General features: G+C 47.2%; 1 protein-coding gene and 1 long non-coding RNA gene across 5 annotated transcripts in view; one reads left to right on the plus strand and one right to left on the minus strand.

Annotated features, from left to right (window-relative positions):
* Positions 1 to 7,064, plus strand: part of LOC310746753 (myosin-7) — a 38,408-nt gene extending 31,344 nt beyond the window's left edge. For 2 of the 3 annotated variants that reach the window (XM_083580746.1, XM_083580747.1), the window contains exons 35-40: positions 623 to 826; positions 2,167 to 2,292; positions 3,730 to 4,005; positions 5,063 to 5,158; positions 6,642 to 6,776; positions 6,899 to 7,064. In XM_083580746.1, the coding sequence (XP_083436872.1) occupies positions 623 to 826; positions 2,167 to 2,292; positions 3,730 to 4,005; positions 5,063 to 5,158; positions 6,642 to 6,776; positions 6,899 to 6,919 (858 nt within the window). In that variant the 3' untranslated portion in view covers positions 6,920 to 7,064. Of the gene's footprint in view, positions 1 to 622; positions 827 to 2,166; positions 2,293 to 3,729; positions 4,006 to 5,062; positions 5,159 to 6,641; positions 6,791 to 6,898 lie in introns of all 3 variants that reach the window. The other variant, XM_083580748.1, reaches the window with a different exon arrangement.
* Positions 1 to 24,894, minus strand: part of LOC310747024 — a 28,461-nt gene that overhangs the window by 724 nt on the left and 2,843 nt on the right. The window contains exons 3-4 of one of the 2 annotated variants that reach the window (XR_014540846.1): positions 15,023 to 15,150; positions 2,873 to 2,997 (exon numbers count right to left, since the gene is read on the minus strand). This is a non-coding gene — a long non-coding RNA (uncharacterized lncRNA). Of the gene's footprint in view, positions 1 to 2,872; positions 2,998 to 15,022; positions 15,151 to 16,077; positions 17,574 to 24,894 lie in introns of those variants that run through there. The other variant, XR_014540847.1, reaches the window with a different exon arrangement.

The raw sequence follows: 24,894 nt of genomic DNA on the forward strand, positions 1-24,894 counted from the left end.
TAGAATATTCATTTAAACCACCTTAAAATATCAGTGACTTCCCTTCTTCTCTTTCCACGGCTCATTTCGCATAAATCCTTGCATATTTTATATAAACTAAACCAATCAGTATTCCATTATTTACATCCATCAAAACTTATTTACACTGTTGAATTTATCTTAATGCTGCCCACGTTTTCAAATATACACAATTTCCCCCCATATATTCAATAAACATTTCCCAATCTTCTTTAAACGAATGTTCTTCTTGTTCTCTTATTCTATAAATTAGATCCGCAAGCTGTGCATATTCCATCAGTTTAAGTTGCCATTCTTCTCTAGTTGGGACCTCGCTCATTTTCCATTTTTGCGCTAACAAAACACGGTCCGCCGTAGTGGCATACATAAATAGCCGTTTTTGACACCTGGGAATTTCCATCTGAATTATCCCCAACAAAAAGGACTGTTTTTTTGGTTTTGTTTTGTTTTGGAAAAGTTCTTTTAAACATTTTTTTCCAATTCATTATGAATTATTTCCCAATGCTCTTTTACCCTTTTTCAGGTCCACCACACATGATGGACCGCAGCCTCAGTCTCATTGCATCTCCAGCACTTATCTCGGCTCTCTCCTTTTCCCTCCCAGGACACCCAGATACAGTTGGACGACGCCGTCCGAGCCAACGAGGACCTGAAAGAGAACATCGCCATTGTGGAGCGGAGGAACAACCTGCTGCAGGCGGAGCTGGAGGAGCTGCGTGCCGTGGTGGAGCAGACGGAGCGGGCCCGAAAGCTGGCGGAGCAAGAGCTGATAGAAACCAGCGAGAGAGTCCAGCTCCTCCACACACAAGTAAGAGTAGCCTCAGAAGCAAGGCTGTTACTAAACCTTCTAGATTGGGATCAGCCGGGAAACAGAAAATTTCTGCCCTCAGGCATCCCTTCCTATTATGTACATTTTCGCTATGCCTCTGTATAGTGGCATTCGCAGGAGTGGCTTAATTCTGATCCCGCATTTGTAAGAAATCGGTACTTTAGTGTGGCAGCACCTTATGCTTCGGAACTCCCTGCCGATTGACACCAGGGTGCGGCCTTCCCTGTGCTCTTTCCGGCGCCTGCTTAAAATCATTTTTGTTTAGACAAGGCTACTCAGATACAGAGCACGTTAATTGGGGTTTGTTTGTTTTTAGCTTACAGCTGTTTTTAATTAATAGTAGGATTTTTAAAAAAAAAAATAGCTGTTTTCAACTCTTTATGACTGGTAATTTTATTGTTTTATTGTTTTTGCAAACTGCTCTGAGGTGTTTTATTTTTATTTTTTAAAAAATCAAGCGGTGCATAACTTTAATGAAATAAATACCATATTTTCCCGTGTATAAGACTAGGTTTCCCCTCTCAAAAATAATGTACAAAATTTGGGGGCATCTTATACACGGATAGATCCCCCCCCATTTTCTTAAACTGGAGTCCCCCAAAATAGGGGGCGTCTTATACATGGGGACAGGAAAATACGGTAACTTCTCAGTAACCGAGCTATCAGGGCATTCAAACTGGGGCCCTCCCCGGAGTGGCCACGCAGTCCTGACCTCACCGACACCTTGGCAGTGATGCCACTGCTATTGCCGCAGCTCTTCCCTGCCCGGTGAGCTACTCCTGGGCTTTCTAGAACATTCTGGGCAGAGACCAGCATTCACCGTATAATCCTAATGTTTTTACCACTGCCTCGGGAGTGCTGTGGGGCAATGGATTTATGGTATGACCAGTAGCAGAAGCTTGGGGTGCCAAGCACGGACCGGAGTCGGGAGATGATTTCTTAGCTGGGGGAGATGGTAGCAGTGCCACAGGCTGCCAGAGAAACATCTGGGTTGTGGGGAAGGGGCATGCGCAGGACCTCAGAAAGGAAGCAACACCTAGGAAGGTCCTCTTTCCCCCAATGCTGGTCGGCCACTCCTGCCTCTGGTGTGGGGGAATGGACTTTCCGTCCATAGCAGATTCCAGAAACCATGGGACCAGCGTGCTGTGGGATTTCTTAGGATGGTTCAGAAATTGGGGCGTGGGGGCTACAAGGTCTAGAAAGAGTGGCTGCCTTTGCCTCAGGCTATGAAGCCGTTTTCTGAGGTCATATTTTGGCAGGTCCTCCTATTTCTCCAGCAGCCCTAGATAAAAAAAAAACACGGCGTATTTGTTTCACAGAACACCAGCCTCATCAACCAGAAAAAGAAGATGGAGTCCGACCTGTCCCAGCTGCAGACGGAGGTGGAGGAGGCAATTCAGGAATGCAGGAACGCTGAAGAGAAGGCCAAGAAGGCCATCACGGACGTGAGTGGAATGAGAGATGTGCTCTTCTTCTTCTCCACGGAAGCAGTGGCTCCAACCTGGAAGGGTTCCTTATGAACATGGAAACCTGCCTCAAACCATTGGTCCATTGAGCTTAGTGGTGTCTACACTGACCGGCAGGGTTTAGACAGATGAGAAGCATTTGCTACTAAGGTTATTTAGGAGGAGCTGCCTCAGCTGCACACTACAACACGGGTGGGTGACCTGCGGCCCTGACCTCATCATGTTCGGCCCCCAACACCTCCCGAAAGTTGATCCATCTTCCCTTCCTTCCTGTTAACGTCCTCCTTGCTTTTCCTAGGTTCTTTCTACTGTGCTTCCCCCCTTTCTGTGTAGTTTCAAAACAGCTGGAAGGCGCAGTGTTTTATTTGATTAAAATAACTTGATGGGATCTTTAAAAAAAACCATTACCTGTTTTATACGGCAAAGGTTTATTTTGGCCCATCAGTCTGAGAACAAGTGCATAGGCTTCAGTCATCTGTGTGCGCGCGTCCGCTGAAGCACACTAAAGTCAGAAAGGAATTTTGTTCATTTGCTGTAGTTCTGTTGTTTAGCTACTTACCTGAGAGTAGCAACATTTAACTCAGTGGCGCTTTGTTCTGAGTTGAATTTTCGCAGGACCAGGAATTCTAATCTGAGGTAGCCATGGTGAAAATTGAAGCAGAGCAGGTTTTTTTCTTTTCTTTTCTGGATTAATAAACCAAAAACAAAACTATTTTCATTGCTGGCTCCACCCACCAGCAGCTCTGCCCACTGCCGGCATGTAGACCCTGAGGGTTTACTCCTGAAGGAATGCAGCCCTGACAGAAAAAAATGTTGCCCCTCTGCCCAGAACAATGTATTCTTCCCCCACCATGTTTAGTGAAGATAATGTGAGCATATCCCAGAATTCGCTTTTTCCTTTTTTCCTTTGATTTATTGAGAGGAGGAGAGGCCTGTTAGTCACATTGACGAGAATACAGTGGTACCTCAGTTTTCGAACGCAATCCGTTCTGGAAGACCGTTCGAGTTCTGAAACGTTTGAAAACAGAAAACTCAATAGCCGACAGCCAGGCCTCAGGATCTTACATTCAGTGGAAGCCGCATGGCATGTTCGACTTCCGAGCATAGCTGTCAACTTTTCCCTTTTATTGCGAGGAATCCTATTCGGAATAAGGGAATTTCTCTTTAAAAAAAGGGAAACATTGACAGCTATGCTTCTGAGGCGTGTTTGAAAACCGAAGTATTTACTTCTGGGTTTACGGCTTTCGTAAACCGAAATGTTCGTCAACGGAGACGTTCGAAAACCGAGGTACCACTGTAAGTGGTTCAGGGATATAAAGAGGAGTATGGGCTTCTGCCCCCTTCACCTCTTCCCCTCGGGATTTTTAAGGCCTGCGTTGGGTTTGCCAGGCTGAGGTAATTCTCTGCTTCCTCCAGGCGGCCATGATGGCGGAGGAGCTGAAGAAGGAGCAGGACACCAGCGCCCACCTGGAGAGGATGAAGAAGAACATGGAGCAGACCATCAAGGACCTGCAGCTGCGGCTGGACGAGGCAGAACAGCTGGCCCTGAAGGGCGGCAAGAAGCAGCTGCAGAAGCTGGAGGCCCGAGTGCGGGAGCTGGAGAACGAGCTGGAGATGGAGCAGAAGCGCAACGCCGAGAACGTCAAGGGCATGCGCAAGTGCGAGAGGCGCATCAAGGAGCTCACCTACCAGGTGCGGGGGCTCAGAAACCTCCTTTCTATGCAGAACAGCATCTAGCTGAGCCAAGATCAAACATGGTTCAATCTAACCACATTCCGAGCAAGTAGCCTCCAGAACACATTGTCAGCGCCATCTCGAACCCAGCTCAGCCCCTGCCCCCGATTGCTAGTGGCTTGGCTCAGGGATCTGGAAAGATCTAGAATCAAGATGGCGATCTCGCCAAGCTTAAGATCACCTAATCGAACTGGTGGCATGCAAAATCTAATGAAGAGCTGCGTTGCTCTGTGATTTTCGAATAACAGGCAGAGTTGAAACTAGTTGAGAATTCAGAGGTACAGTGGTACCTCGGGTTAAGTACTTAATTCGTTCCGGAGGTCCGTTCTTAACCTGAAACTGTTCTTAACCTGAAGCACCACTTTAGTTAATGGGGCCTCCTGCTGCCACCGCGCCGCCGGAGCACGATTTCTGTTCTCACCCTGAAGCAAAGTTCTTAACCCGAGGTATTATTTCTGGCTTAGCAGAGTCTGTAACCTGAAGCGTATGTAACCCGAGGTACCACTGTATATTGTATTTAATTAAGGAGTATCAGAGTTTTTAGGGGGCTAACCAGGCTGGGATAGCTGGGATAGCAGGCTTGTTGGTTTTTGAATGTCTGGTGTAGATTTTTTCAATTTTGTTGTTCTGTATGGGACAATCACAATAAAGATTATCGTATCGTATCTGCCACCTGAGGCAAATGCTGATTGCTGCTAATGGTAGGGCCAGCTCTAGAATGCAGTGTGAGCAGGAACGAAAGTCATTTAGGAATGGTTGTATGGGGGAGGAATCAATTCTGGGTGAACCCAGCAGGGAAAGGAAGCTAAGAAGGCCTGACTTTTTGAATAGTTTGGTAGCCGTCTAGGGCTGCTGGGTAAAGTTTGTTCCTTCTAATCCAGCCTCCGTGGACCATTTGCAGTCCTGCAAATACTACATGGGAGGTGGCAAAGCTGTCAACCCAGCACAGTGTGTCAGTTTCCTTCTTCAGCCAAATAACCTGCCTGTCTCTCCTTTCTTTCATTTTGTGTTGTAGACGGAGGAGGACCGGAAAAACCTCGTCCGTCTCCAAGATCTGGTGGATAAACTCCAGTTGAAAGTCAAGGCTTACAAGAGGCAGGCTGAAGAAGCGGTAAGCACGCAACCTTCGGGGCTAGCGTCCTTCAGCCCTGGGTCATCGTCTACAGTTGGACTACAACTCCCACCAGCCCTAGCCAGTTTAGGTCAGGGATGATGGGAGATGTAGTCAAAGCAACATCTGGGGGACCCAAGGCTGAGGAACACTCGCCTAGGCTCCCTCTGCCTCCTTGACACCTGGGAGAACTCACCATGACCTGCCTCCTACGTGGCCCACCTAGGAACACAGAAAACTGTCTTATACTGGTATTGAGATCAGTAATGCCTGCAATTTCTGGCAGCAGCTCTCAAGGATTTCAGACAAGCGTCTCTGCCAGCCCACCCAGAGATGCTGAGGATTGAACCCTGCGCACAAGGCAGGTGCTCTAACCACTAAGCTCTGCATCCACTCCTCGCTTCTCCATTCCCCGTCATTATCCCCATTTATGTGCCTCAGTAAATGGACCTGCGGGTGAGCATTTGCGGTCACTGTGGGCGACGACAGAGAGCACTTCCCTCTTCCCCAGATTCCCCCCTCGTGCTACACGCACTCAGAAGTATTATCTTATTTCTTGTTTACGCCTCTCCCCACCCCGTCCCCGCCGACAGGGCAGCCGAACGGAAAATGAAAATCCAATATCCAATTCCATTAGAATCAGAACTTGTAAGCGGCGTAAAATCAAATAAAACCACATGTCAGCAGGATGTAAAATGACAAGATTAAAAACAGCCAGACTGTTAAAATCAACCGTCACCTGCTTTAATGCCTGCTGGGGGGAAGAAGAAGAAAAAAAGGAAAGAGGTTTTTGTTTTGTTTCTGTTAGTTAGTCAGGACAGAGGTGGTTTTTAACAATCTTTCCAGAGGAGGAAATCCCATTCTAGGGGCCCCCATGCCGATAAGGCCCTGCTCCCCGTTTGAGGTCTGTCTCAAAGTTCTGACAGAAAGGAGGAGCAAGGCTCATCTAAAGGTCTTTACTGTAGGGCCAGGGTGGCCAACATTTTTATTTCCCTGTTGAGGGCTGAATTCCGTTGAGGATAATGCATCAGGGGCTGCATATTGGCAGTGGGCGGAGCTACGGCAACAGTGGGCGGAGCTGGAGAAAAATGGGGCGGAGCCTCCCCTTCCATCCCTTTTCCTCTTCATCCAGCAACCTGCAGGGACAGAGTTTCTCCCCACTGGCGATCCCAGCAGCTAGCAATACTGCCTTTGACAGCGAAGGTAGAACCTAAGCCTTTCGTCTCTGGTAGACGCAGATAGCCTTACCCTCCGTGAATTTTCCAGTTCTCTTCTAAAGCCATCCAAGTTGGTGGCCGCCGCTAACCCCTTGTGGCAGGGAGTTCCGCAGTCTGCACCGTACGAAGAAGTTTCTTTCGTTTTGTCTCGGATCTCCCAACATTCGACTTCGTTCGCTGCCCCCCGGTAGGACGAACTAGCTTTAATACACCACCCCATTGTGATTTCACCCCATCTCTTTCTCTCCCCCCCAACCCCAATGCAGGAGGAGCAGGCCAACAGCAACCTGGCCAAATTCCGGAAGGTTCAGCACGAGCTGGATGAGGCTGAGGAGCGGGCGGACATCGCCGAATCCCAAGTCAACAAGCTGAGGGCCAAGAGCCGTGATATCGGGGCAAAGGTGAGAAACCTCTGGTGCGTTATCGCTCCTCTCCAACTCCTATAATTTCGGTTTCTCCCCCCCCCCCCGATATCTGCATTTCTCCGCTGACTCCTCCTTCCTCTCTCCCTGTCCCCTTGCAGAAAGGTCTGAACGAGGAGTAACTCCTTTTGAAGATCAGATGCCCCCCATCCTCGAATCACACGTGTACCCCCAGCTCCACACCTGAAAGGCAGTGGAGGACGCTTCCCCCCCGCTCTGTATATCAGCACAGCCCCCCGAAATGTAGAATAAAGGCTATCAAACAGCTATTGTGTTCCGTATGTCTCTGTACGTGTCAGGGGCTTGTTTGCCAGAGTGGTATATGATATAAAGACTCGCAGGGTACGTGCGAATGAATGCCGGTTGCTAGAGGCAAGCCAAGAGAGAAGGCGTTTTGCTAAATCACTGTGCTAGAGCTAGAGGAGCCTTTCGGTCTGGTGCTGCAGGATCACTTAAATGAAACCGAACTGGGAGCTGCAATGAAATGTTGCAGCATGAAGTGCTCCAGCAATGTCCTCCAACCAGCTGAGCTCCCCGCCCCGGAAATACCATTCCATTCCCTCTTCCCCTGGTTTTCTTTTTGCTTCATTTCCCAGCAGATATTCAGTTATTAGTGGCCACAAAGCCTGCCCAGTCCTCCCTGAGTTTTTCTTTTTAGGGATTACTTCCTCTTTAGTAGTCCTCCCCCCTAAAGATTTTCTGTTGCCCTTCTGCAAATTTGCGGTTCCCCCTAAACATGATGATACTGCCTTGTTTTTTGTGTGTGTGTGGTTTTGTTTGGGCTTCAGAAACGATGGCACTCATAGCCTGAACATCAGAATTATAAGGAATAATGATGATTTTACTCAGCATTTAGTGCCACAAAAGGTGCATTGCTGCTTGATGATGATGATGATGATAATAATAATAATAATAATAATAATAATAATAATTATTATTATTATTATTATTATTATTTATTTGTACCCCGCTCATCTGGCTGGGTTTCCCCTTAGACAAGGGGGTGAAGATCTGTGCTCTGAGGAAAAGAGACAATCTGAAATATACTCAGAGTCGCAAAGTGATTTCATGCTCTTTATTCAGCTCATAGTGGTGAGGAGGAATGAATGAAAGTCCCCTCAAAGTATCTGCTTTATATACATTATTTACACAATGGGCTGCACATGATTGGCTAATTCCAGAATTCTACTGTAAGCCAATCAGGTTGTGGATTCACTTTTATCTGGAGCATGATTGGGTGGTTCCTGCCAACCAATCATACTGCTGCATTGTTCTAGGACCAATCAGACTGCTGCATTCTGAATCCTATTGTTCTAGGACCAATCAGACTGCTGCGGTTTGGATCCTATTGTTCTAGGACCAATCAGACTGCTGCAGTTTGGATCCTATTCAACTCAGTACATAACACCATCTCTGGGCTCATCCAGACGACCTGTTTATACCCTATTCCTCCTGTTCTTTTCTTGCACAAAGCTTACACAGCTGTCAGGCTATTCCCGGTTTTTACTGAGTGCTGCTTCTGATCTGTTTGCGGGGTATTTATATGTATTCCCATCCGTCATTCGTTCCCCCCACACTTTCCAACGTATGTTCCCATCACTGCAAGAAGCCCTCTCTCTTTTTAAGAGGATTTGTGGCACTAGGGGGACAGAGCCCTTAAATCCTTCTTAATTGTGCAAACCCAAGTTTCTGGAAATGTGTCTGAATCTCTCCATGCAAAATGCAGCCTGGAGATGCCCTCTCTGTTGCAGCCCTGGTCCTCTCGGGGCAGCACCCTCGACCAACCCCTTTTCCCTAGGTGAGCCTGCCTCTCCACTGATGTAGAAGTACAAAATTCACAGTAAAAGGCAAAGTTCCCTTTTGTCCAAAGTATCCAGAGTTGGTGTTTTGCCCAGTTTTCTGGCAGTATCTCAACCCCCTTCCTGAACAACTGCTGCCACCTTGTGGCTATCACCTGTTACTGGCTGATTGGGCCTAATCTCTTTCCTTGTAAGAAAGAGAGATTTGCTAAAACGATGCTTTTAAATTCTGGTGCTGGAGGAGACTCTTGAGAGTCCCATGGACTGCAAGGAGATCAAACCTCTCCATTCTGAAGGAAATCAGCCCTGAGTGCTCACTGGAAGGACAGATCCTGAAGCTGAGGCTCCAAGACTTTGGCCGCCTCATGAGAAGAGAAGACTCCCTGGAAAAGACCCTGATGTTGGGAAAGATGGAGGGCGCAAGGAGAAGGGGACGACAGAGGATGAAATGGTTGGATAGTGTTCTTGAAGCTACCAGCATGAGTTTGACCAAACTGCGGGAGGCAGTGGAAGACAGGAGTGCCTGGCCTGCTCTGGTCCAGGGGGTCACAAAGAGTCAGAGACGACTAAACAACAACAACAGGGTCACAATCACACCATACAGAATTCCGGGAGCTGTAGTTTGTTAAAGGAGCTGAGAGCTGTTGGGGGGGGGCTCTTCCCCTCTTAGAGCTACAATTAGCAAAGTGGTTTAATGATCAACCCTTCTTCCTAGGGGACTCTGGGAACTGTAGCTCTGTGAGGTGAATGAGGGGTCTCCAAGCAGCTCTCAGCACCCTTAACAAACTACAGTTCCCAGAATTATTGGGGGGGCATGAAAGTTTAAAGTGGTATCATAGCACTTTAAATGTATAGCACGAATGTGGCCTGAATTCTACTCAGAGTTAGACCCACTGGAATCAACGGACCTTAGTCATGTTCATTCTTTTTTAGCGGATTTACTCAGTGGGGGACTAATGTCGGTTATAACCCTGACCCTGAGGCTTAGCTTTCGATTGATTAAATTTGTGTGTTGTGTGTCACTAAAAAGTCCTGAATCGATTTACAGTGGTACCTCGGGTTACATACGCTTCAGGTTACAGACGCTTCAGGTTACAGACTCCACTAACCCAGAAATAGTACCGCAGGGTAAGAACTTTGCTTCAGGATGAGAACAGAAATCGTGCTCCGGCGGCACGGCAGCAGCAGGAGGCCCCGTTAGCTAAAGTGGTGCTTCAGGTTAAGAACAGTTTCACGTTAAGAACGGACCCCCAGAACGAATTAAGTACTTAACCCGAGGTACCACTGTACAAGCAAGTAAAAAAGAATAATGAAGAAATTAAAAAAGATCTAATAGTATAATTGTGGCAGCCCCTAAACTGTGGAATTCCCTCCTGCAAGTGGTGTGTTTTGCATCATTATATAGTCTCCCTCACATGCTGAAAGCACACATCTTGACCCTCCCTGGACTTTGATATCTAAGATTTAGATTTCCTTTGCAATTGTTTTAAGCTCTGGACTGTAACTCTGGGACCTTAAAGCAAAAGGTGGGTAAGAAATCAGATAACTGATAATTTCAGGTGCACTATTTGAATGTCTAGAGCAGGCGTTGGCTAGGCTTACTGGGCATGGGCCGGATCATTCCCACGGAAGATCTTCCGTGGGCCGGACCGGCGCAGTGCAACGCCAGAAATCACATCTGCGCATGCCCAGACGCCAAAAATCACTTCTGTGCATGCCCAGATGCCAAAAATCGCTTCTGCACAGAAGTGATTTTCGGCGTCTGGGCATGCGCAGAAGTGATTTCTGGAGCCACAGAAGAGAGTCCCCGCGTTGCGCTGTGCCAGTTTAGCGCAGTGCGCGGGGACTCGCCAAGAAGGCGGCTCAGTTTGGGGGCAGCTCATGGGCTGCTTCTGGCCCATGGGCCTTAGGTTGCCAACCTCTGGTCTAGAGCAGGGTTCCGGAGGCCAGTCTTGGCCTTCCAGGGCACCCCGTTTGGCCCACAAGGCATTTCCCCCCAAATTACACCCACCCACCAGCTGATGTCAGCTGAGGACAGGGTGAAATCTAGCAGGAAACAGGCTGGCTCAGACGAGACAGCAGACATTATTATTATTATTTTAAAAATTGTGTACTGCTCTTCATCTAGGGTCACAGAGTGGTTCGTGTCACAATAATAGAAAATGAGAATGCAAAGTACATAATAAAACAGAAACAATCTGCAAGCACAATTAAACGGCCATAGAATGTTAATCAGCCAAAGGTCTGGTTAGAGAGAAACGTTTACGCCTGGCGCCTAAAGATATGTAATGAAGACGCCAGATGAGCCCCCCGGGGACAGTCGAAAGCGAAACTAAACTCTGCAAAAGCCCCCCTCCTGCTCTTAGGGGGATACCTGGTGCATTGGTCCTCAGCATCCCAAGCATCACAGATTTAATCCCTACTTGTCAGCTGATTAACGGGGGTTAAATCCTGCTCAGCCCAGCATTCCTCTTTGAGCTAGGGAGGCTCACGCAGGAGCCTGGCAGGGCTGCCAGGAAGCCCTTTGGCAAAAGCACTTCCAAGCAGTTTGGCATTCCTGATTGAGCCTCCGAAAACAGCAGCTGTGGGGCTTTGCAAAAGCCCTTTGCAAAAGCGCTTTCAAGCAGCCCGGCGTTCCTCTCTGAGCCTCGGTTCTCAGAGCTTCAGGCGGGAGCAGTGGGTGAATGAGTTCTGCAGCCAAGCGACACCCAGAGACCCACAAGCGGCCCACCCCAGCTATAAACCTGCGCCTGTGATTCCTGCGGTGCTTTGCCCCCAAGTCACAGCCCTTTGTGCAGAAAGCCTGCAAGTCCCATGGTGTATCCAAAGCACAGATAAATAATAGATCGGTGCCAGCCTTGTGACAGCAGATATAGCCTTTCGCCAAATCACAGAGGTGGAAGGGTCTCAAAGGCCATTTAGCCTAGCCTTGTTGGCCAACACAGGAAATCCTCTGCAAGGCGCGCCTTCTGCTTAAAAAACTCAGTGAAGAAGGACACCACCTTCCAACACAGTCTGGGTGGAGAGGGACATTTATGTGCACTTCTGTTCTCCAATATACACCAGTTTCGGATACATCCATGCCATACATTTAAAGCACACAGCTTCCCCCCACCCAAGAATCCTGGGAGCTATAGTTTGTTGAGAATGCTGGGAATTGGAGCTCTGTGAGGGGTGGACTACAGTTCTCTCTCGCCACAGTCATAATGGATGTTGACCTTTCATACACTGGCAAACTACAACTCCCATCAGCCCCAGAAAGCATGGCCAATGGCCAGGGTTCATGGGAGTTGTAGTTTGGGAATAACTGAAAGGCCAAAGGTTCCCCGCCCTTAGTGGGTTGATTGTACCACTTGTAATCAGCTTAGTCAGTGAAAGCTGCACGTATTCACAGCAGAATGAACACAGAAGTCTCTCCCCCCCCCCCCGCTTCTCTCACCATGGCTGAACTTGCTGTAAAGTTTGGTGGCAGTGGTGATAAAGCGGTTGCTTCACACACACACACCACAGAATTAACTTGCGGAACTGCCTGCCACATGAAGCTGGTGGTGGGTGCTAGCATGGGTGTCTTTTGAAGGGGATTAGGCAAATTCATGGACTACAGGTATGCTGATGGCTGTTATCCATGATAGCTAGCTAGATGAACTTCCATGTTTAGACGCAGTGTACCTCTGAATTTATAGGGACGCGGGTGAACCACAGAGCCACAGAACCTAGGGCTTGCTGATCAGAAGGTTGGCGGTTCGAATTCCCGCAACAGGGTGAGCTCCCGTTGCTCAGTCCCTGCTCCTGCCAACCTAGCAGTTCAAAAGCACGTCCAAGTGCAAGTAGATAAATAGGTACCGCTCCGGCGGGAAGGTAAACGGCGTTTCTGTGTGCTGCTCTGGTTTGCCAGAAGCGGCTTAGTCATGCTGGCCACATGACCCGGAAGCTGTACACCAGCTCCCTCGGCCAATAAAGCGAGATGAGCGCCGCAACCCCAGAGTCGGCCACGACTGGACCTAATGGTCAGGGGTCCCTTTTTACCTCTGAATTTCAGTTTCAGGGGTGCGACAGCAGGGGAGGACTCCGCTTGTGTGCATCCTGGAGGCATCCGATCTGCCCCAGTGAAAAGAAAAACGCGACCTTTGATCTAGCAGGACCCTGATATGAACAAAAAACAGGCACCCACTTAGAAGACACATTATTTTAAGACAGGCACTGCTATTCACAGCTCTTTCAAACATTTGCATTCAAAACAATTCACACTTTTCTTTTTTAAAAAATCAGATGCTAAGTTTGTCAAGTATCATAGCTATCTGTACTGTTCCTGTAAGGTTTGCGATGTTTGTATCTATATATTTTTGTTTGTGCTGAGAATTGAAACCATGAAAATAGAAATAAAAAACAGCTGCTTGGTTAATCCAGGGCATTCCCCCCCCCTTAATCGATCCAAATGACAATCAATCAATCAATCAGATTGAAGGAATAAACTGAATAATGGAATAAGCCAGCCTCACCAATTGTCTGGGAAAGTCCTGATCTGGGGAGTCTCGGGAGAGAGAACTGGAGGTTCCCCCCCAATGTAAATGAGACTCGCCACCCTGTTGCACACCCAGCAGAAAATTCCCATCGAAAAATTTGTTGGGGATGCAAAAGGAAAGGCGAGGGGGTGTCAGCTGCTGAACAAAAGGCAGATTAAAATATGCATATGTGCAAATGAGATTAGGCCAGGCTGGTAGGTGCCTAAAAGGGATCAGAGGCATTAAGCCCAATATTCAGGGAGATTAGAAGAGATGAAAGCACGCAGATGTATAGATTAGGCTGTCTTACGCCGGATCCCTTGATTAAACTGATTAAAATAGGTCAGCACTATTAAAATAGACTTCGGAGGATTAGAAGGGGGCTATTGATAGATATTGTTTTTAACAACAACAAAAAAAAAATACCCACGACGAGACCATTCCTGGGCAAGTCGATCTGACTTCCTGCCTGAAACAGCTACGAAAATTGCACTGAAACATTCCTCTCTGGGAAAATGCCCAGGCAGTTCCTCGCATCCTGGAGCAGCTCTGTTTCTGCAAGGGAGAAGGGGTGCCTTTGGGCTCTTCACTCCGAGAAAGAAAATGGCGAGGAAAGTGAGCGAGCCAAGCTACAATGAAGGCGGGGTGCATTTTCCAGGGAGGATCTGATCAGATGCCAGCCTTGCAAAGCGGCTCGGGGAAGGGCGGTGTGAGAAGGATGCCATGTGCCCTTAAATCTCAGCCTTGCCCCCTACCCCAAAACAACCCCCTCTCACGCACAAGTGCCCACTTCTGTTAGCTGAGATTCCTGCAATGCAGGGGGTCAGACTGGATGACCCTCGGGATCCCTTCGGACTCAACGATTCCATTCGTGTCATTTGGAGCCTGCAATATTTCAGGCTGCCCGGGACTCTGAGACAAGGAGAAGTACCGTATTTTTCGCCCTATAAGACGCACCAGACCACAAGACGCACCTAGTTTTTGGAGGAGGAAAACAAGAAAAAAAATATTCTGAATCTCAGAAGCCAGAACAGCAAGAGGGATAGCTGTGCAGTGAAAGCAGCAATCCCTCTTGCTGTTCTGGCTTCTGGGATAGCTTCGCAGCTTGCATTCGCTCCATAAGACACACACACATTTCCCCTTACTTTTTAGAAGGGGAAAAGTGAGTCGTATAGAGCAAAAAAATAAGGTATTTCATTTCCCAGCTCCATATCAAGAGGAAGGGCAACCCTGAGCTCGATATCGTCAATAATAAACACAAAAGAGGCCTCCAACATATTCACAGCTGACTTAGGCCTGTAAGCTCAGTGGTGGGATATCTGCCTTGCGCAGCGAAAGGCCCCGATGGCACCTCCTGGTAGGTCTGGGTGATTTCCCGGCCTGAAACCCTGGCAAGCGGCTGCCAGCCAGTGTAAGCAGTGCTGAGCTAGATGGACTGTGCATAAGGCAGTTTCCTATTGATGAACTTCTTTATGGGGGGTGGGGAACCTGGCTGACCTTAGCCTTGGTGAAGACTTGACGTTTTCATCCCCCCAAAAGTTTTTGATTTGCGTTTCCATTGAAACGAGGCTGTATTTTAATGTTTTAATGTTGTATTTTAATCTTGTTTTTAAGTTGTATTTCAATCAATTTGCTTTTATATCAGGTGTTAGCCGCCCTGAGCCTGGTCTAGGCTGGGGAGGGCGGGATATAAATAAAATTATTTATTATTTATTATTATTATTATTGACCTCTTTTGGGAGCAGGATGCTAGGCTAGAGGGACATTTGGTCTGAACCTGCTCTTCTTGCATATTATTTGTTATCAATGGACATGGGGCCCATCGGCCAGTTCCACTGCTAAGAGAAGGGACCACAGACTGGCTTACGGTGGATGCCGGATAACATTCCGGTTCCTGGAAATTGGGATTAACTCCTGGACTTACCTCAGCCATCCAAGCAGTGTCTGTCATACGCCTTCAGGGTGCTGTGGGGACACAGGCGGTTCCTTGGTCTTGCCAAACGGCTGTGTGGCCTAGTTTTCCCTCACCGATGCTGCCATCTATACCTCCACCTGTTGAGAGTCAACAATGAGGGACAGGCCTTCTCCTGCTTCCTCCATCCTCTCAGGTTGCAGGGGGTTGGACTAGATGACTCACGGGGTCCCTTCCAACTCTATGATTGTTGTTACGGGACTTATGGTCTGTGTGTGTGGTTTGGGAGCTGCACGGTCAGGGAAAAAACAATGCTGTCCAGGGTTGTAAAGACTGCGGAGAGAATAATTGGGTGCACTCTTCCCACCTTGGATCAAATCTACGTTTCCAGGTTTCATAAGAAAGCTGCAGAGATAGCGCAGGATAGTGCGCACCCCGGAAATGATCTCTTTCAGCTTCTGCCTTCTGGAGGAAGGTACAAGGATATAAGGACTAGGACTAGCCGTCTGAGAAACAGTTTCTACCCAAATGCGATTTTGGTTTTAAACACATTGTAAGGAGCCTAGGTGCGAGTGGCGCTGTGGGTTAAACCACAGAGCCTAGGACTTGCCGATCAGAAGGTCGGTGGTTCAAATCCCCGCGACGGGGTGAGCTCCCGTTGCTGTGTCCCTGCTCCTGCCAACCTAGCAGTTTGAAAGCACATCAAAGTGCAAGTAGATAAATAGGCACCACTCCAGCGGGAAGGTAAACGGCGTTTCCGTGCGCTGCTCTGGTTCGCCAGAAGATTAGTCATGCTGGCCACATGACCTGGAAGCTGTACGCTGGCTCCCTCGGCTAATAAAGCGAGATGAGCACCACAACCCCAGAGTTGGCCACGACTGGACCGAATGGTCAGGGGTCCCTTTACCTTTAAGGAGCCTAGGACTTGCTGATCAGAAGGTCGGCGGTTCAAATCCCTGCGACGGGGGTGAGCTCCCGTTGCTCGGTCCCTGCTCCTGCCAACCTAGCAGTTTGAAAGCACGCCAGTACAAGTAGATAAATAGGTACCACTGTGGCAGGAAGGTAAACGGCGTTTCCGTGCACTGCTCTGGTTCACCAGAAGTGGCTTGGTCATGCTGGCCACATGACCTGGAAGCTGTACGCCGGCTCCCTCGGCCAATAAAGCGAGATGAGCGCCGCAACCCCAGAGTCGGCCACGACTGGACCTGATGGTCAGGGGTCCCTTTACCTTTACCTTTAAGGAGTCTGTATGGGAGTATATTGTATTTAAAAATGGGGTATCAGAGTTTTTAGGGGGCTAACCAGGTTGGGACAGCTGGGATAGCAGGCTTGTTGGTTTTTGAATGTCTGATGTAGATTTTTCAATTTCGTTGTTCTGTATGGGACAATGACAATAAAGGTTATCGTATCATCGTATCGTACCCGGTGGGAGGGAGCTGTCGGGGAACTCCCTGTTCAAAACTGCCTCCAAACAGCTCCCCAGGAAGACCCCTTGGTTATAAATGCAGACATCATTAACTTCAGGCAGAAAGATAACAGCCTAATCACAACACACGTTTAATGTCCACTTAAAAGTGCATTAAAACATTGATCAGCACCAACAGGATAATGAATCTGAATCTCCCAGCACCATCTCCTTAACCGGCAATGTTGCTCTCTTAAAGTGCCTATAGACAACAGGGAATGGAGCTATCTTCCTGGCCCGTGTGATAAACTGCTCTGTGTAGCTCCAAAGCTTGCCTCTTCTTGCAAGCTTCATATACCACCTCTTATTTCTCTCTGTGTCTCTCTCCCCAGCAAGCTGAGCATCTTGTGGGGAATGGAAAACAAAGGGGACCCAAAATATTCCCTCTTTGCACCCAAATGCCTCTTTTCCCCAATAGAAAATCTCTACGCCGTGGTCCAAGATGAATGCTACTGAATAAGTTCAATACAGATATATTGTCGAAAGAATTGGTCTTGTATATGGTCTCGGCAGCTCAAATAGTCATTGCAACTCAATGGAAAACAACCCACAATCTTACCACTCACTCTGGAATATAGCAATAATGGAGAAAACTACTCATAATTTGAGATTTCGACAGGACACTTTTTATATCATTTGGCATTCCTTTTATTACACATGCAGAGGAACCATCATTTTCAAGACAAACCTCATCACAAGCCCAGAAAAATTGGAACTATGCTTGACAATCAAATCATGCTGATATTCTTTACTTGCCCTTTTCCCAAATTTAACGCAGGCGCAACTCATTCTACTCCTGCTTTATAGTTTTGCCTCTCATCTTTCGATTTCCATCTACGGTTTTGTATACGTTACAGAAGGAAATAAAAATACATTTACAGAAAAGGAAATCTCTGCGCCTCCCCAGCCCAGCCCAAATGTACAGCTTGATACATTTCTAGTATGCAAAAGTACCTGGTGGTCTGAGGGCTCCAGAATTCAATATCCCGTTGCCTCTTCTTGCTTGGGGTTAATCTGACAGGAGGAGGGGATGCTGCCCTGGCTGGCGAGGGGAGGGTCTTAGGTTGTGGGGAAGGAGGGGCAGGAGACAGCTGTGAGCTGGAAGAAAAGTGGGGAGCAATGTACTTGTCAGTCCTCGGCCTATTAATCTGCACCAGCTCCGAACTGGTTCAGCCCCATGGAAGCCCATGACTCCCATCTTGTTTTGTCAGTTTATTTATTTCTCTACAAAATACAGTACTTACTTTGCACATAAATAATAACCCATGCTCTGTACTTTTGCTTTTTATATATACATTTTTATTGGGTTTTTTTAACATATCACTCCAACAATAATTTTTAACATAACTTCTTATCTCATACAATATTTTAGACTTCCGTCAACAACCTCTGAAGATTTCCTGTTCTTTATCACTTGTTCTGCATTTTTTAATTTCTCTATTACTTTTAATTATCATTAACTAATAACTCTCTTCATAGTCTTTTTTGCAATATTTCGAGTAGTCCTCCTTACAGAACTTCTTGCAGTCCTACTAGCGTAATCTGTTAATTACAATTGCTTTTCAAATAGTTCAAATATTTATTCCAGTCTTCTAAGAATCTCTGGTCCCGCAGGTTTCGAATCCTTCCTGTTAATTTATCTAATTCCGCATAGTCCGTTAATTTCACCTGCCATTCTTCTTACGTCGGTAATTCTTCTTGCTTCCATTTTTGTGCAATAATAATATTCTTGCTGCCGTCATTGCATATAAAAACAACTTACAACATGCTCTGCACTTTTGCAACAAAGATGGAGCGAGTTTTTTTCCTCCCACTCCAGAGGGCAGGACTCGAACCAACGGCTTCAAATGGCAAGATTCTTCTTCAAAAGGAGATTCTGACTAAACGTCAAGAAGAACTTTCGGGTGGCAAGAGCTGTTCAACCCTTGGGAAGTGTTGGACTCTCCTTCCTTATAGGTTTTTTATTTTGTGTATAATTTTTATTAAGTTTTCTGTTTTACAACTCAAGATACTCGTTTTACCTCCTTAAGTTATCAGTGACTTCCCTTCTCTTTCCATGGTTCATTTTACATATCATAAATCCCGGCGTGTTTTACAAAAACCATACCATTCAGTATTCCATTATTGCATCCATCAAAACTGTTGAATTTATCTTAATGCTGCCGGTGTTTTCAGCTGTACACAGTTATTTCCCATATATAAAATAAACGTTTTCCAATCTTCTTTAACGTATGTTCTTCTTGTTCTCTCATTCTATATGTTAAGTCTGCGAGTTGTGCACATTCTGTCAACTTAAGTTGCCACCAGTGGCGTAGCGTGGGGGGTGCAGGGGGGGCGGGCCGCACCGGGTGCAACATCTGGGGTTAGGGCAAATCCATGGGTTAGGGGGCGCAAATCCACGGGTTAGGGGGCGCAAATCCACGGGTTAGGGGGCGCAAATTACTTGCCTTGCCCCAGGTGCTGACAACCCACGCTACGCCACTGGTTGCCACTCTTCTTTAGTTGGGACCTCACCCATTTTCCAATTTTGGGCTAACAAAACACAGGCCACAGTAGTGGCATACATAAACAACCTTTTTTGACACATGGGGATTTCAGTCTGCGTTATCCCCAACAGATAGAACTCTGGTTGTTGTTTTTAAAGTACTTTAAAACATTTTTTTCAATTCGTTATGGATCATTTCCCAATACTCTTTTACCCTTTTGCAAGTCCAATGCATATGAAAGAACGTTCCCACCCACTGTTTGCATCTCCAGCACTTATCTGATTCTCTCTCATACATTTTAGCAAGCCTATACCATCTGTGAATCATTTTCAGGTAGTTCTCCTTCAAAGAACAACATGCTGTAAACTTCAAGTCACTTTTCCAAAGTTTCCCCCCGAGGTTAACCTTCCTTGGAGGTTTCTAAGCAGAAGATGGGGGCCATCTGCCATGGGTGCTTTAGCTGAGATTCCTGAATCGCAGGGGGTTGCATTAGACCAGGGGTCAGCAAACTTACTGCGCCTCGGGCCGGTGTCTCCAGCGCCGATCGCGCGGCGGGCCGGAAGGCGGGGGAACGTGTGCCCATACATGTGCGCACACGCTATTTCCGGCACACTTCCGGGTCGGAGGAGCACCGGAAATAGCTTGTGCGCATGTGCACGGGCCTCTTCCGACCCGGATGGGCACTGGAAATAACGCTTGCACATGCGCAAAAAAGGCTTGTGCATGCGCACAAGCTATTTCTGGTGCTCCTCCGACCTGGAAGTGGGCAGCTGCGCAGTGCAGTGCTGGTGAGAGCAGGCTGTGGCAGCGGGTGGCGGGGGTTGCCACAGGCCGTCCCTCGGGCCTTATCTGGCCCACGGGCCTTAGTTTGGGGACCCCTGGATTAGACGACTCTCCGGTTCCCTTCCAAGTCTACAAGTCTATAAACAGAAAGTCGCTTACCTGCAGACAGAGTGCTTACCGGCTGGAAAGGGCAGCAAGGTGAAAAGTGTAGAGACACCCCCCCCCCCCCCATTTACAAAACTCGTGCCCACTTAGTTTCCCCCTTCCTAAAACATATTATTCTCTCTTCTTCCCATATATGTGTGACTCCTTCATCAGGAACGTGTTCTTAGGTGCCCTTTGCTATATCTTGCGGTGTCCTGGACCCCAGGGCAACTGCCAGAGCTCTCTAGCTGGCAAGTCTGGCGCATTCAATACCTATAGTTGCAAAGTTTCGAAACGATTTGTGTTTGCCTCGCCCAGCCGTGCCATGATGTTCTCAGAGTCTTTGGGTCTAGCAGGTGCTCTAAATCTGAGAATTAAAACAAGGGCAACCCAAACCCCCTCCCTTCTCCACTCCTCCCTCCGAAAGACAGTTGTCTCTCTCTCGCCCAGCCCCCTGCTGACCCTCGTCTCTTGCTGGTTTGGGGCCTGGCTTAGAAGGCGTCAGGCAAGCTGATGCCAGGGATGAGAGGAAAACCAGAAGAGCCCGGCTGGATCAGAAACCCATGACCCATCGAGACCAGGATCCCGTTCTCGCTGACTAGATGCCCACAGGAAACCTGCAAGTGGGACCTGGGCACAAGAGCATTTTTAAAATTTGCAATTAAATTTGTATACCACCCTATACCCGCAGGTCTCAGGGGTTCACAAGATAGAATCGCAACAGCATAAAACACATAATAAGAACAAGAACAATCCAACAATCCCACACCTACCCAACACATTTTAAAAGGGCGTTGGCTGGATGTCAATCAGCCAAAGGACTGGTTAAAGAGGAATGTTTTTTGCCTGGCACCTAAAGGTATATAATTTTCACTTTCTGCGGTTTCCAGCAGCTGGTATTCAGAAGCACTGGTGCCTCTGACCATGGAGGCAAAAGCATAGCCGTTGACATACCCTCCAACATTTCTCCAATGAATATAGGGACGTCCTATTTTTAATAATAATAATAATAATAATAATAATAATAATAATAATAATAATAATAAAAAAATAATAATAATAGTGCCCCACCTATCTGACTCAGTTGCCCCAGCCACTCCGGGTGGCTTCCAACATATATAAAAACGGAATAAAACATTAGACATTAAAAATAAAAACCTTCCCTATACAGGGCTGCCTTCAGATGTCTTCTAAAAGTTGTCTAGTTACTTATTTCCTTGGCTTGGGGGGGGGGTCGCCTAACTCCATACCCTCCAACTTTTCTCCAGTGAAAATAGGGACATCCAAAGGAAAAGCGGGACATTCTGGGATCAAATGAGAAACTGGGACGGCTTCTTTAAATCTGGGGCTGTCCCTGGAAATTAGGGACACTTGGAGGGTCTGGTAAAAGAGATCAGCAGAACTGGGATAAAGGTGGGATGTTGGAGGGCCCAGGTCCATCCTGAGGAGCCCTGATGTATCTCACTGCAGGCTGTGTGGGGATATTTTTTTGTGGGGGGTGGAGATACGTGTCAGGGCTTGAGGATGGTTGTGGGGCACCACTAGAGCAGGAAAGGGCAAGTATGGGGCAACTGAGCCTTCTGGTTCAGAGATAAGAGCTTGCCTCAGCCAAGCAAAGGAACGGAGTTCATGAGGTTGAGGGGCTGAGGGCCAGATTGGAGGAACAGAGGAGGGGCCTGAGTTGTGGGTTTGGGGGCTCGGGACAGAAGGGGCCAGCAGAGATGGCTCAGTGAGAGCTAATTCCCCATAGCAGGGGATGGGGCACAGTTTCGGCGGCAGTGAGGTCAACTCAACCCAAATTCTGTTGCAGATGACATTAGGCTTGGGTTGCGCAGATGCATCTCTGCACCGACACCCTTTTTGTGCGTGTGTGCCCCCCCCTCTCCAAATCCCCGGAATCTCACACCTCTTCCTGGATAACAGTTGCACTCTTGTTTGGGTATCACCACTTTATACCAACTAAGTGGACATTATGTTCGGGGAACCGGGCCAGATTCAATTTCTCCAGCCTCTCTCCTGCGGATGCTTTTTCCCTAGCGCAGGAGGAGAGACAAAGGCCTCAAGATAATTAACTCATCTCCCCCCCACCCCACTGCCGCCACCCACCCCATAAGCTATCCCCTTCTTCTTTTTGTCTCGATATAAAAAGACCAGGATTCCAGAAAGCGAGCCAAGGCTGGGAAGCTGTCAACAGCAGCTGGGTGTGAAGAGAGATATTTGCCAGAGACAAGGGAATGCAGCACTCCCAGATACCGACAGCGAGGATCCCAGCCTCCGACCCCTTGCTCCCCACATCCAACCCCCAACTGGCGTGTGGATCTCTCAGTTTCAACCCCCCAAAACCCCCCCCAAATATCCCACCCTAAAGAGACAGACGTCGGCAGACAGCTACGACTTAGCTAGAGCGACGTCCCTGCAAGGGAGAGAAGGTTACGACATTTGGGACTTTCTTTTCCTTTTTATGTTTTCATTTATACTTTTTCAAGTTTATACATTTCATTAGTTTTACAATTGATTTAACATTTCGCAGTTTGACTTCCTTCCCCCTCTTCCTGCGGTTCCTTTTTTTTTTTTTAAATATCTTCTGCATATCCAGATTCATTTAATTTGCTCATTTAATTATCTACTTTCAGTGTATACTTTTATGAATCTGCAGGTTATTACAATAACCCTGCCAATGTTTTTATCTGTTTACAACTTATCTGTAAATATTCAATGAACCATTTCCATTCTTTTATAAAAACGTTTGTTATCTTGATTTCTTATTCTTCCGGTAAGTTTCGCCATTTCCACATATTCCATAAGTTTTTGTATCCATTCTTCCTTTGCTGGGACTTCTGTTATTTCCATTTTGGGGCAAGTAGCATTCTTGCTGCTGTAGTAGCATACAGTACATGAATAAATTTCTATAGAATCTAGGTAGTTTTGTCCCTATAATTTCCAAAAGAAAAGCTTCTGGGTTTGTTTTTGTTTGTGTTTTTTTTACAAAAGTTATTTTGGGCTTTCCTGTTGGAAAATGTTAGATGTTTTACTGTGTTAGATGTTTAATGTTAGATGTTTTGATTTGTTCGAAGCTGCCCAGAGTGGCTGGGGCAACCCAGTCAGATGAGCAGCATAAAAATAAAATAACAAATGAAATGAAATTCCTCTCTCACAATATTAGAACTTGGTGGCATCCAGCAAAGCTAAATTTTGGAAGATTCAGGACAGGTGGAAGGAAAACTACGCAGCGCGTAACTGTGGAACTCCCTCCTGCAGGAGGAAGAGATGGCCACAAACTTGGATGACTTTAAAATAAAGGTAAAGGGACCCCTGACCATCAGGTCCAGTCGTGACCAACTCTGGGGTTGCGGCACTCATCTCGCTTTATTGGCCGAGGGAGCCGGCGTACAGCTTCCGGGTCATGTGGCCAGCATGACTGAGCCGCTTCTGGCGAATCAGAGCAGTACACGGAAACGCCGTTTACCTTCCCGCTGGAGTGGTACCTATTTATCTACTTGCACTTTGACGCGCTTTTGAACTGCTAGGTTGGCAGGAACAGGGACTGAACAACGGGAGCTCACCCCGTCGTGGGGATTCGAACCACCGACCTTCTGATCAGCAAGTCCTAGGCTCTGTGGTTTAACCCACAGCGCCACCCGCGTCCCTTTGGCTTTAAAATAGGATTGGAGAAATTCATGGAGAAGAGGGCTATTGATGACTATGGTCAGAGGCAGCAGTGCTTCTGAATGCCCGTTGTGCTGGAAACCACAGGAGGGGAGAAGGCTCTTGTGTTCGAATCCTGATTGCGGGTTTCTAATAGGCATGTGGTCAGCCACTGTGAGAAGAAGAGGCTGGGCTAGATGGCCCCAGGGCAGGCTCTTCCCTTGTTGTTGTGGCTGTTGCACATTCCTCTCACGCACCTGTCAAGAGAGACCACAGAAGTGGCCTGTAGGTCTCCGAAAGGGGGTTGGGGAGAAATTCAAACTGCCCAGAGCAATTCATTAAACAAAACGGCAGCTCTCATTCGAATTGTGCCCTCCTCGGGATTTTGTGATGTTGTTATCTACCCGAAAAAAGAGTGCGAAATGTGAAACAGTGTGCATAAAAATGCAAACGTTTCCCTGTTTAATTTTTAAGCAGATTCTCTCCCCCCTCCTGGAACTTGCAACACAAGGAGACAAAGCAAAACTTTGTCATCTATTGCTGAAAACAACATGTAAGCATGCATTGTATTGGGGAAACTTGCTTTTTTTTTAAAAAAAAGCTTTCACTGGCTTTCACTTGTAGCCGAGTAAGATTGTATTCCCTGAACACGGTCTTAACAGTGAGTCCGTTAAGTGACTGTGGAGGCCAATTCTGGATCCACATGTCCTTCCACTGTGGGGATCTAGGTTTCCAGATGAGAGTTGATCACTCGCAAGCCAGTGTTTCCCAATTGTCGGTGTTTATACTACATTTTTTTAGATTTGCCTTGAGAGTCTTTAAACCTCTTTTCTTGACCACCAGCATTACGCTTCCCCTTTTTAAGTTCGGAATATAGTAGTTGCTTTGAAAGACGATAATCAGGCATCCGCACAACATGACCAGTCCAGTAAGAATCATTGCTTCAACACTGGTGAACTTTGCTTCTTCCAGTACACTGATATTAGTTTGCCTGTCTTCCCAAGTGATGTGTAAAATTTTTCGGAGACACCATCGATGGAATCTTTCAAGGAGTTGGAGACGGCATTTATAAGTGGTCCATGTTTCACAAGCATACAGGAAGGTTGGTAGTACAATAGCTTTGTAAACAAACATTTTGGTTTCCCTGCGAATGTCCCAGTCGCTATGTCTAGATAGGCCATAATTAACTCTTCCAGTAGGGTCTCCTTATGTAGGGTTGCCATATTTCAAAAAGTGAAAATATAGACACAAAAGTTTTAAAGTTGTTGAGCTTTATTTGCAAGGGCTGAATACCTGCTATGTCTGGGAAATTCCAGACATATGGTAACCCTACTGTATGCCATTATTTATTGCTTTGCTAG

Source organism: Podarcis filfolensis (genome assembly GCF_964270895.1).
Source record: "Podarcis filfolensis genome assembly, chromosome: 13".
Taxonomy (NCBI): domain Eukaryota; kingdom Metazoa; phylum Chordata; class Lepidosauria; order Squamata; family Lacertidae; genus Podarcis; species Podarcis filfolensis.